This window comes from Anneissia japonica, unplaced genomic scaffold (assembly GCF_011630105.1).
Source record: "Anneissia japonica isolate Jap-2015-1 unplaced genomic scaffold, ASM1163010v1 scaffold287851_len66788_cov172, whole genome shotgun sequence".
Lineage (NCBI taxonomy): Eukaryota > Metazoa > Echinodermata > Crinoidea > Comatulida > Comatulidae > Anneissia > Anneissia japonica.
The window spans coordinates 52,272-65,378 of NW_022698958.1; the positions used below are offsets into that span (position 1 = coordinate 52,272).

Genomic DNA, 13,107 nt, shown 5'->3' on the forward strand with positions numbered 1-13,107 from the left:
GTTTATTAATTATAAGATTATGCTGGACAAGATCAAATGCCTTTTTTAGATCGATAAAGACTGTACCAGTTAATTTCCCTTCATTGATATTTGAAAGCCAATTATCATACGTGTTGACTGTGGCTGTTAATGTAGAATATTTCGGACGAAATCCCGATTGTGAAGTAGAGATTAGGTCATTAGATGAGAGGTGATTATACAATTGACTATGGACTGCTCTTTCTAAAATTTTTGAGAAGATGGGCAAAACAGATATAGGACGGTAGTTAGTAAGAAGAGTAGGTTGACCAGATTTGAAAAGAGGAGTGATGGTGGCTCTTTTCCATTCGGATGGAAAGGTTGCAGAGGATAGAGAAAGATTACATAGAAATGTAATGTGATCAGATATAAAATTACAAGTTAAAATAAAAAATAAAACTTAATAAAATCATTATTAATAGGACTATACTTGGCTATGCATAAATGGGTAAGTACAAATTGGTTGGTATTTTTCAATGTTTTATATTTTAGTTATCCTGAGTTGGTAATCTATTGTAAATTTTATATTTTTCAAATTTGTAAAGCATTATTTTTGTCAGATTTCCTCCTCAGAAATCCTTTAAATTGATCATCTACAGTAATCCTCTAGAAAGCAATAATTCAAAGTATTTTAATTGTGTGGATGATACCTCAAAAACCAGTTCAAAATTGTGCTGAAAATCACTAAAAAAACAGTGTGCAGAATCATAGCTACTGCATGAAGCATTGATTGTATCAATGCCTTATGAAGTAGTTACGATTAATAAGATTAGGTCAAAGCCTAATTTTCGACAAAAAGCTACGTAAATTGGCCGTTATTTTCCAAAACGCCTTCATCTTGAACCCCCCTCAGGGCTATGCTCCTGGACCTCAGCGGGCCATAGGTGTCCCCCCAGCCTAGCACTCTCCCTTTCACAAATCCTGAATCCATCCCCCTTGAGGCGCTCAGCCAAAATGCCAGCTTCGCTTGTTCAGCTGCCCCGACGGGGCTTTATTCCGCCTCTCCGTCAGGTAGGCCTCAGATCCTGGCTCCATCACTTATCATTGGCCCGACCGTCCACACAAGATGCAGGCCAGGCCTAGCAGGCCCCTATTTACACACGTCTCACGCTTGAGCCCCAAAACATCACACATAAATGTAATATTGCCTATAATATAAAATACAGGCCTACAGTATATAAAATACTTCCTTGCTCTCTCGAAAATATATATCATTACAGTGCTTTAAATAGGATCATTTTGTTGTTACACATTCGAACACAAATAAATGGTGGTGCACCACACCCTGGTTGAGGTGGTTGGCTTTCTAACCTTCTCGATATAATGTTGATAAGGGTCAGTAAATATTCAAAAATCTCTTTTACTAGTTTTTCGATGAGAATAGATAAAACTAACTGCATCAACACCGAATGAATAATGTGTCATCGTTTTACAAAGCACTGTCAGTGTTATCGGATAAGATCAAAGAACACAATCCGCCACATGCTCAGCTTATGACTTATGTGAATGTGAAAGGTTTCGTAGACAGCAGACACATGCATTCTCAGCCCATGAAATTAGGAAAAAATTACAGTAGGTCGGCAAAAATTTGCCGACCTTAAATTCTCCGAGGTCGGCAGCCTCAGCAATTTTTTACTACCTATATAGTATAAACTACGATTTTTCCGAATGCTCAACCTTACATCGTCATCTACAGATTGTGATTTTGTTAATTTCTCTATTAAATCAATATATTGCTGGTGAAAGAATGGTCGTACTTGTATTAATTTAATAGTGTAGTATAATACATGTTTTACATACATCTTTGGCATGGGAAATATCACTTTCGTAAAAAACTACGATCGTATCTTCACAGGCTGCTTCAAAACTGCCCATGCATGTCCATGCGCATGCTCAGAATGATCTATCAGGGATTTTCCACACATGTACAGTACTTGTCAGTAGTGAAGTCACGATGCGATCGTGATTGCGTTTAAACGGACGGTAGGATTAGGCCTGCAATATGTTGAATTTTGTTGTTTTTAGATAATAAACAACATTTTAAATATGATAATACTGTAAAATGAAGAGAAATAATAGATTTAGATAAGCGTTACAGTCTACGCAGCCCACGTGGCTTCAATTGTGCGATGTTATAGGCTTTGGCTGGCTAGCGTCATTCCTACCTAGGCCTAGCCTACGAAATGACTAGGAGAGAAAGACAAGACAATTGTACACAAATCGTACATACTGCATGGCTGTAAAAAAAAAATATTGTACAAAGAAATCTGTTCGACGACTTTCTCCATTTTGCTGGAAAAAATTTTTGGATATGACGCCCCGTTATGGAGTTACGATTTTTTAAATAAAATGATGTCAGAAAATCAGCCCAGAAACTTATCTTATTTCTGTTGGTTACGCACCGCTGATTTGCAATGTTTGTCATCACTTCAGGATGTCTACCGATTCGTGAAAAAGGCCTTCTTTGCTAGGCGCCCAGGCCTAATATTGTAACCAATCGTTCAGACCAATTGGGCAAAGTCGTCTGGAAACGGGCACTAGCCTAGGCGCTAGGCCTAGTAGCTGGGGCCTAGCTAGAGTACTAATACTGTAGTAGGACTGGAACAAAGAAGTTAGCCTAGCTAGGCCTAGGCTAGCTAAGCCACAACGTCAACTGCCTAGGCCCCGAGCCTACCCTAGGCCTAGGGCCTATATATATACAAACACCACAGTGACGCAACCTTTGGAAGAACAGTTGGGCCTAAGCCTAAGCCAACCTCATAAATTACGAAAGATTCATGCCGTAGTTAAATTACATACCTGACAAAGAACAAACGCTAAACGATCGTGGAATCTCAGCCCATGTCTTCTTCTCCAAATCCAATGTTGTTGTTGGTTATGCGTCAATCTGATTGGCCGATGGAGCACTTAGAAAATCTACACATTTCTTAGAATTCCGATCAATTAAAATAATTACGTCACTGTACATAGAGGACGCGCTATTATTTAAAATACTGTACATGTACTGCACTTTTATCACAGAAATGAAACATGGAGGAATTTGTTTAGAACTAATTCCTCCATTCCTTCTGCTTTCTGTCTTTTATCATCTTTTAATAATTATATCTTAATACTTTTTTTACTGTCTTCTAATGTTTTTCAGTGGCGGATCCGGGGGGTGGGGGGTTCAAGGGGTTCGGACGAACCCCCCACCCCCGTGAAGAAACGTAACAAAATACTATTGGGTCCTGGCTTACAAAAAGGCATGCTAACCTCATAGTTACCAACCGTTTTGCTGTCAAAAGTCAAAAGAACAGAAGCTTGTTATTTTTAATGTATTTACAGGAAAACAAATGACCAAAAAAAAGTAAGTAAATAAATAAGAATGTCTGTTCTGTGCTTTTTTATTTTAATTTATTAATTTTAGAGTAATTTTTTCCTATTTTGTGTTTCTTTTTTTTATCCCTGTTTCTCTTTCGGTTTGGAGAGCCACTTGACAGTATTTTAGTATACTCTTGGTTATCCTGTCTTCCCGAGTTTGAAACTGTTTTGTGTGTTCAAATTAGACAAAATAAATAAATGAAATTTAATTTTGAATCCGCCCCTGTTTTTATAGTCTATCTTACTGGTCTAACATCACTTAGCCTAATACTTATATTTATGTTTGATCGCTTAACTTCAAAGCACATTTCTGTTATATTTATGTATATAGACTGAATAAAAGGAATTGAATTGAATTGAATTGAATGGATGGATGAACATTATCCGGCAGCTGGAGCCAGAAGGGGGCGGGGACACGGGGATAGGGCTCCCAAAGAAGAAAAGAAAGGAAGAGGAGACAGCACGTCCATGCAAAATAAGTAAATTTCCCATTTAAATTCCATCAGTGTCTAGGGTCAAGCATCTAAACAGAATATCAAAACCCTCTCCCTGACGGTGCTTCTCAAGTCACATTCCCCCTGTACCCAGATTTTTGTCTGGATTATCGGCACCACCAACTAAGATGATAGGTTCCCCTGAGCTTTGTCAACATGAAAACACGGGCTTAGCAGTAGGCCTCCTGCGCCGCTAAATTTCATCCGGCCCGCGAGAAAAAAATAAAATAGGCCTATTACAAATAGGCCATATTTAAAACAAATTAAAAGTAAAAATCATTCGAAGAATAATGTTTCAATTTGACTAAGAACCAAAACGCAATTTCTCTGGGCACCGTCCACTAACACCCTTTACTGAGAAACTGCTGATGAAAAGGTGTCAAGATAGAATTTATGTAAATCGTACGCTAGACGTTTTCTGTGGTACAGTCTTTATCTTTCTTTATCGAGCAAACAACACCGGGTCTTGAAGAAGTAGATGTGCCCACGAAGATCAAAGTAAATCCGTTACCCAGCAACTACCAACATATGCCCTGTTTGTATTTTCAGTGCTAATATTTCTGACAGACTTGAGTCTTGAGCAGATCCAACTCCGGGAGATTTTACATACAAGTTTGCTTTTATAGCAGAGGAAAGGCAATTTCCCGAATAAGGGGAATTTCCTCGACGTAAACGCAGTGGGCGTGGTCAGGCGTCGCTTGAAATTAGTTAAGGGCGAATCCCCTAGAAAATGTTATTTAATCGTTTTAGTGTCTACTAATATGTTAAAAAAATAAATATATCTTCTCCCCTACGAATTGTGTTTTTCTCCTTGAAAGGGGGCCCTGCCATCTCCTCTCCCGCTGCCCTCCCCCCCCCCACCCCTAGGGGTCGGTCAATGTAGCACACGAAGCTACAAATACAGTAGACTAGCGGCATACATCAGACCAAAATGATACAGTTGCAGTAACCGTGCCACCCTAGAGGTGACCAGAGCGGATGCAGGTGCAAATAGTGCAATTGCAACCCCCTAAATTGTATTAAGAAAAATAATTGTTGTATTGTATAGTTGATATAAATTACCCGTAAGATTTTAAAGTATGGGAGTATTCCTGGGCACCTAGAGGTCTATTAGACTTGCCACAAGTCTCTAATTTTAGGTTTTTCTAGTAATAACTAATTTTGGAGAGCGCCACCAGCGACGGTATATATCGAGAAACTTTTATGCGAATTAGAAAAAGAAATCCAAGAAAAAGTATACTATGAAACGCCAAGCAAATAGGTACTATGGAACGCCATTGGTACCAAAATCGATTTAAAAATAAAGATTAGGGACTGGAGCCCAGTCTAGAGGTCAATTAGACCTATAGACCTTTCCGCTAAGCCCCGCCCCTTGGATATAGTTGCTAAGGTCCCACAAGACGACAGTGTTAAAACATACGCGAACATGTGCGTTTGTGGGACAACACGTGTGTTTGTGAGACACGCGCGTATCCCTAGCGCTGTTCTGATTGGTCAGTTGATAAGTTTGATTGACACTCCGGAAAGGTCTATTCTCAAAATTGTATGGATTCTCACGCACCCTACCGCCAAATCCTGCATCTGCGCCCAAGGATGATAACGGTAGACCACTTTTTGCATGTGTCACACATGATGTGTGGTTAGCATTCCTTCCTGATTGCATCCTTAATTCTTCAGTCGTACTGTCGGTAATTTTATTTTCCTTGGATCCGCCCACTACCCGCTCCATCACCTCTCTATCGCATTCCCATTCCCATTCTTTCTCTCTACTCCGACTTTGAATCGGTTTAAAAACAATGTTCAATAACAAAGACATGAACAAATTCAATTGAGCGTATTAAATCTTTATTGAAACTTAAAAACGTCATGTTCTCAAATATGCGGTTAGCGGAGTTATTGACCATGGCGGAAACAACTGGTCTGAGAATAGATTAATTACAAGTTAGGCCTATATAGTGATGTTCACTCATTGTGCCATCATGATCTGACGGCAGTGGTCACTTAATGCGACTCAATAGGCTACTCAGTAATGTTCGTCCGTTAGAACAAGTTTTTTTTTAGCTGTTTTAAGGATCGTGCATTTATCACTCTGATATCCTGCAATTAATTAAATTATTATAGTTTAATGAATATATCTAACTAAATCCCAAGAATAAATCGGGGTAATCCAATTGTCAAGACAAGATTTACTATCTCATTTAAATTTAATGCTAAACCAGGTTCTACAAAAAAATAATATCATAACGTCAAAACATTTTGGGGGGATTTAATATGACGGGGGCATTTCGCATACGTAAGATAACTTAATGCTACAAGGAACGTCATTCCAGGTCAGATAATTGCCATTCCTTTTCCACTGATGAACGCAATTTTCATTTCCTCCATGGTTATTGGGTTCACCGGATCCCCATTTTCTGTACCGGGATGTTGAGTAGTTCGACCAGCGCCAACTGCTGCCAGACCTCATCAAGCCAATCCAGTATGTGTATGCTTTGGAAACGAACACATTGTGAGAAGTTTTCCAAAGCGTAGAAACAAAATTGTTTTCAGAATCACTTTCGACGGAGACGAGATCACTATTTCTGCCTAGGTAGGAGCAAGCCACATGTGCCTCGTTCCAAGTCTTTAATGATTCAAAGACTCTATAGCAACTATTTCCGTAGTTAGTCCAATATGGTGGACATTTTTTACATGAAGTGGCGTCAGAAGAGCTTGTAGCCACCGCAATGAAGATACCCAGTAGCAATACCTATCAATAGAAATATAGAACAAAATCTGAAAACTTCTTATTAATACTTATTATAATATATATTATACCCAGGAGCGGATTTAGAGGGTGACCGTTCCGACCGTGACGCCCGGCCCCCTCTCCCCTTTTGGAAAGTTTTTTAAAGAAGAAAAAGAAAGAATAGAAAAAGAAATAATTGGTCCAAAACGCATGAGAGTTTATTTTCGGGCGTCTAGAAAACAAATAATTCGCGGGGACATGCCCCCGGACCATAAAGGTAGTGTTGTCTCGATCGTCCCCATCCCCTCCCCTTCAGTCATCTTTGGATCCGCCTGATACTATATTACCCGGTTTCTGTTGGTGAATCTGTAAATCGTTTTGTTAATGATATATGTATAAATTGTGAACATTAAAAAAATAATCTGCCAATGTGAAAACGTGTTGTCAGTGGCGTAATTATAGCAGGTTCAGCAAGTTTATGAACCTGGGCCCCCAACCTCCAGGGGCCCCGATCTATAAGGGCCCCGCCCCTTATTAAAAGATCTATTAAAGCAATGCATAAATAAAAATCTAGATTGATAGTATTTATCGTTAAGTAATAATGCACATTAATAATTTAAATTTGTTAAAAATAGTCACTTATATATTACTAGGCCCCTATTTCTGGTGTAAAAATTGTCACTAGAACACATGGATGGAAATCACAGTGAAGAGATGTCCAAAAGTGGGGGCCGAAAGTGGGGGCCGAAATTTGGGCCGCTCGAGACAATAATGTCTAGGGGGTCCGAAATTTTTGTGTTCTAGACGCCCGAAAATAACATTTGAGGCGTTGTTGGCTATCATTTTTGTCTTTTTCTTTCTTTCTTCATTTTTTCCACTCGCCCCTGGAGTGGTGACACGTTGCAATTACTTAGTGCAACAACGTTCACAGTTTTGAGTTTTGAATATCCATGTCGATCGAAAATCATTTCAATTTCGTTATATTAACGAGAAAGGGGTGGAGGCATGTCATATAGCATCAAAGCATATAGTTAACAACATTTTGTTTATGTAATTCTTGCTGCACGTTTTTTCAGTCTTTTTACAATATATTATTTTTCTCAGATGTGTTCGCCAAACCGAAATTGCATAATCGATACATGGTTCGATTGTGCTTATGTAATAAGCAGATTGGTGCAATGTTTTGGCCAATTTCCTACGTTATGAATCTTAAAGCTTACAGACGTATATGTCGTATAGGATAACCCCATGTTAAGTTTGCGTACACATCTCTAAACCCAAATATCTTATAGGCCTATGTTTTAATTGTTCGATATGTTTTCAGTCGACATGAAATATTCAGTACATCAGATGAAAGTATATTCTGGTTTCTAATAGCATGGTTTTTTAGCCTCCCAGAAGGAGCGAAGCTCCAGGGAGGATTGTTTTTATGCATGTTCTTCATTCTGTCGGCTGTCGGACACCCCCAAGAGACTAAGGGACAGTCTCCACCATGGGCATAATACCATCATAATACTCCTCCTAAACAAATTCAAAATGCTTATACATTTTCAGAATTCAAAATATTTAAACATTTTGTTGGTCAAAATTGCACCACGGGGAGGCTATGCTTTTACTGCGTAGCGTAAAAGGGGTATATAGTTTATTAACTGCATATATTTTCAAATTATTTTCTAAAATATTTGTAATTTTGTATTTAATCCATCAACTTGTGTTCCTGAAACATAAATAGCAATATCATCCTCAAATATACTGTAAGTCCTAGGAAAAATCCATTTTTAAATATCATTTTTTATGAATAACAAAAACATAATTGGACGGAAGACTCGTTTTTTTTTTTTTTTTTTTTTGGTGACATTTCACTTTGCTTCCTTCTAGCCAAGGGGCAGGTGAATGTCGGCCATTGACCACTATCACGAAAATCGTATCGTTGAGTAATAAACCAATATGCTAAGCAAGCCTATGTACTCGTGTATAGCATCTCTGGGGGAAGGAGGATGCAGTGGGGGAGCAGACGGTGCGTCGCACCCCCTAAATTGCATTAAGAAAAATAATTGATGTATTGTAATGTATTGTTGATATGAATTACCGTTAAAATTTTTAAGGTATAAGAGTACAATTTCCGGGCACCTGATATTCTCAAACTTAATGTTCCCACATCAGTCCCAACCATGGTGGGGACTCTAATGCACCCCTATCACCAAATCCTGCATCCGCCCCAGCATCCAGAGGAATTAAGATCTATTAAACGAAGTCACTAACAATTGAGTGATACCTCCTAAAAGCATAGGCCTACAACTGTTATGGCTTTTTTTTCCATCCTTAGAACGGGCATTGGATGCCTAGTGCATGTGTTACTTCGTATAAATAATAATAATAATAATAATAATAATAATAATAATAATAATAATTTTGACAATTAACCATGGAGATTTCTTGTTTTGTGTATTTTGATATAGGATTGTAATCTATATGGACAGCCTGCAACCCGATTCCTAAGTTAGTACATCCATTAATAGTATTCTATCTTGTGCATCCAATAAAAAGCTCAATTTTTTAAAAAGAATATTTTTTTTGGCATTAACATTGTACTCGAATAAAGAAATATCGGGAACATATACAACTTTTGTAGTTTTATTTTCATATCTGTTAATTTCATATCTTAAATGAATTATTTATTGCATTACAAATTATTGTTATAAATGAGTTGTAAATAATTAAAATGTAATTAAACCCATTCTATGTCAATTAAATTAAAATTATAAAGAATCTATGTCATCATTATACGAAAACATGCCATAAACTCCTATTAAGGGAACAATTTCACGTTTTTGGTTAGTGTCCCCTTAATATGGGTACCCCTATTCAAGGGACACCCTTATTAAGGGGACACTGTTTTTGGTCCCGAAGGTGTCCCCTTAATAGGGGTTCTACTGTATCTCGGCTGAAAACGATTGATATTTCTTGCTTTTTACGTTTTATATCACTTAATTGGTTTGAATGTTTTCTCTCTTAGCTGATGTAACAATTTAAATTATTTCTGAAGATTTTTAAATACATTTTAAAGTGTTTGTAGTTAAAAACGATCATTTAGTAATGATCGTAATTGGGAGATGTTTCTGTAACAAGCTTTGTGTGGCAATTAATAATTGCCACCATGAGTAGGGACCCCAATATATGCAGGATTTGGCAGTAGGGGGTGCGCGTGAATGCACACCACCTCAACCCCACCATGGGTGGGGCTGAGGTGCGAAAATTGTGAGAATATGGTTGTGAGAATATGGACTTCAAGGTGCTCGAAAATTCCACTCTCATACATTTAAAATCTTACCGGTACGGTACTATTAGTGATAAAATTAATGTATCAACAAAACAATACACCAATTATTTTTCTCAATACAATTTAGAGGTGTGTGATCGCATAGTCTGCACACCCTGCATCCACCCCCGATCTGTAGTGCAATCGATAACACAACCATGATAACTGTCGTCACACTGAATCTCTTACTTTCATTCACCTATATGCCGTATCGTTGCCCTACATACCATTTAATCATTTTCCTGTGTTTTGGCCATCGCTACGGAGCCCCTACGTCCCTACATGGTTAGAAAAAATATCGAACTATTTCGAGAAAACGAAATAATATTTCGAGGGAACGAAATATTATTTCGTTCCCTAGAAATAATATTTCGTAGGGCACGCCCACAGTACCCTCGGTGTCGGCTGTTCGTTCGTAGAAAATGCCATTTGGCTGCGACTGTATATTTCGGTGGCGACTACAGCATGGCCTATATACCATACTTTGTTCTATGTATATACACACACAATAGAACCCCTCCTTTGGGACACCCCTATTCAGAGGACACCCTTATTAAGGGGACACTTTTATGTGGAACGAGGGGAAATAGGTATCTTTTAATACTACGGCCAACCCATTATTAAGCGGACATCAAGGTGATACTTCCTGAGTATACGTGGTAAATTGTCAACTAATCCCTATTGGGGACACCTAGGCCCTAATTGTTTTCATTGTATCATAACAAATAAATGCAGCCTCAAAATAAGAAAAATTCATTCAACTTTATATCTTGAGACATTTTGAGCAATAAACCAGAATTTTATCCCCTGAATCACATAGAGTGAATATCGGTACCATGCATGGTTAGAAAAAAATATTAAACTATTTCAAGGGAATGAAACAATATTTCGTTCCCTTGAAATATTATTTCGTTCCGCCGAAATAACGTTTCGTTCCTTTCCAAATAAAACGGAGTCCCTAAAGGGACATACTTAGGAAAAATATTAAACTATTTGGAGGGGACGAAATAATATTTCGCAGGAACGAAATAATATTTCGAGGGAAGAAAATAATTTCGAGGGAACGAAATAATATTTCGTTCGAACGAAATATTATTTCGAGGGAACGAACTAATATTTCGATGGAACGAAATATTATTTGTTCCCTCGAAATGAGCCACTAGAGGGACATGGTTAGAAAAAAAATTATTTCGAGGGAACGAAATAATATTTCGAAATGATTTAGTTCCTTAGAAATAATATCTAGTTCGAACGAAATATTCGTTCTCTCGAAATTATTTCGTTCCCTCAAAATATTTTAATATATTTTTTCTAACCATGTCCTTTTAGAGGCTCCGTAATATTATCTTCAAATGTTATCATTAATAATATAAAATTGTACAACTTACAATTCCCATGACTGCCTTCCTCTTCAATTTCGTAAAGTGTGGCTTACTATATTATACCACGCCTTAAATAAACTTTCTGTATCCAGGCTTTTGACCAATCCCAATCTCGATACTGTAAATGACTTGAACTTCCCGAAACTCAAAAACCGTACGTTAGGAAAGACCCTGGATAGATGACTAATCACAAAAGTTATAGATTGAATGTGGATGGTTGAAAAGGTATTTGATAACAGGGGATTCAGGCGCGAATGAATCCATTATGAACATTACATTAACAAAACAAAAAAAAAAGAATTACTGTTGTTTAACTGAGGTTGTGCATTTCACATAGGCCTAACTGTTTTCGTTTTCAACGATTACTAGGGTAGTGGAACCAATTTCACAGGAGAAAGCAAAGTAAGAGGGTACTTGCAGCAGGAACTGAAGATCCGGGCCCTCTTAAAATATGAAACTGGATTTCTGCAAAGTGGTAGGCAATTTAGCATTCGGAAAACTTGTTTTCAAGAAAGTTGAGTCGGTAATTTGGTATTCATCCAACTGTCATTTGTGGTACTGCCACCTGTATCACACTTGTGGATCTGGGGGTGGGGGTTGGGTTTCAGGGGTCCTGACCCCCCCCCCCCTTTTGAAAAAAAAATCTCTGTGTACCGGTACTCACATATACCCGTAGGCCTATTTACTGTAATAAGAATGAGAACAAATTACCTGACCGTTTACAATCGGGGGAAAACCTTGAATTTTGATTAAAAGACACTTCAGAAGTCGGCAAAACTCATTTCTCGGCATCTAAGAACCAATATTTTCCCGGGAAGAACCCCGACCCCCGTTTTATTTGGGGTTCATCGATTTATTGAAAAAAAGAATATGTATGCAGCGACTCATTTTTTGTTATGTACGGTACTGTACATACACACAAAGTGGGGCTCTAGGCCTAGTAGTATTTACAGTAATAATAATGAAAAGTTTACCTGACCGTTTTCTAGCGGAGGAAAACCTTAAAATTTAAAGAACTTAAAAGTCCTTAAAAGACACCTCAGAAGTCTGAAAGCTCATTTCCCGCCATCTAAGAATCAAAATTTTCCCGGGGGAGGACCCCACCCCTTTTTTTTTGGCGTTTTTATAAAAAAAAGTCTGACCCCCCACCCCTAAATGTGAACCTAGATCCTACCATCATGATGCATTTTGATAATCAAACGGCAGTTGCAACGCAAGGGATCCAGCATACCCCCATCCCCACCCCCCTTGGCTCAGCAGTCAGGAAGCGTCGTTTAAGTACCTTTGATATTATAATATTTTAAGGCTATTTATTCCATCAGTTAAGGTGTTGTCTATTAAGTAACAGAACGAACGTTTCTTCGACCTTATGCTCCGAATAATGAGGGAGTGGCCTTGATGTTAACGTTTTAAACTTTATTGGGTCATCTTCCCGTAAGGTTTTATGTATTTTGGATGACTTTGATGCATTCGCAAAAGCCCTTAGATCAAAAACATTTATAAGCCAGGATTAGTTTAGCACTATACGAACTTACTGTTTTTAAAGCTTGTCCGGGTTCACATACGAGATAGACGAAAGAAAACTCGCAATCTCTTCAAATATCTAGGTTCGGCCCACATGAAGCGGACATGAAACATTTTCCAATATTTTTATTACCGGAATTTGCTAATACTTTACGTATAAGGAGTGGCAGTGTAAACGCCGGTAAAAAAGCCGGTGAAGGACGAAACAATAATTTTATTAATCTGCTTAGCCTATGTTTTTTTTGCGCTAATGCAGTGCCCTCTTCTGCGATAAAGTTGTTG

The 13,107-nt window shown here is 38.0% G+C and overlaps 2 protein-coding genes across 2 annotated transcripts in view; both read right to left on the bottom strand.

Moving 5' to 3' along the window:
* LOC117102772 overlaps nucleotides 1–2,947 on the bottom strand; it is a 19,574-nt gene extending 16,627 nt beyond the window's left edge. The window contains exon 1 of the mRNA XM_033243180.1: nucleotides 2,818–2,947. The gene's annotated coding sequence lies outside the window, so the exon portion shown is untranslated. The remainder of the gene's footprint in view (nucleotides 1–2,817) is intronic.
* A 2,748-nt stretch (nucleotides 2,948–5,695) lies between these two features.
* Nucleotides 5,696–11,441, bottom strand: LOC117102774 (C-type lectin mannose-binding isoform-like). The gene is made up of 2 exons (XM_033243182.1): nucleotides 11,308–11,441; nucleotides 5,696–6,621 (listed from the first exon to the last, which is right to left on the bottom strand). The coding sequence occupies exons 1-2, from the start codon at nucleotides 11,314–11,316 to the stop codon at nucleotides 6,139–6,141; spliced, it is 492 nt and encodes a 163-aa protein (XP_033099073.1). The 5' UTR covers nucleotides 11,317–11,441; the 3' UTR covers nucleotides 5,696–6,138.
* Nucleotides 11,442–13,107: the final 1,666 nt, after the last annotated feature.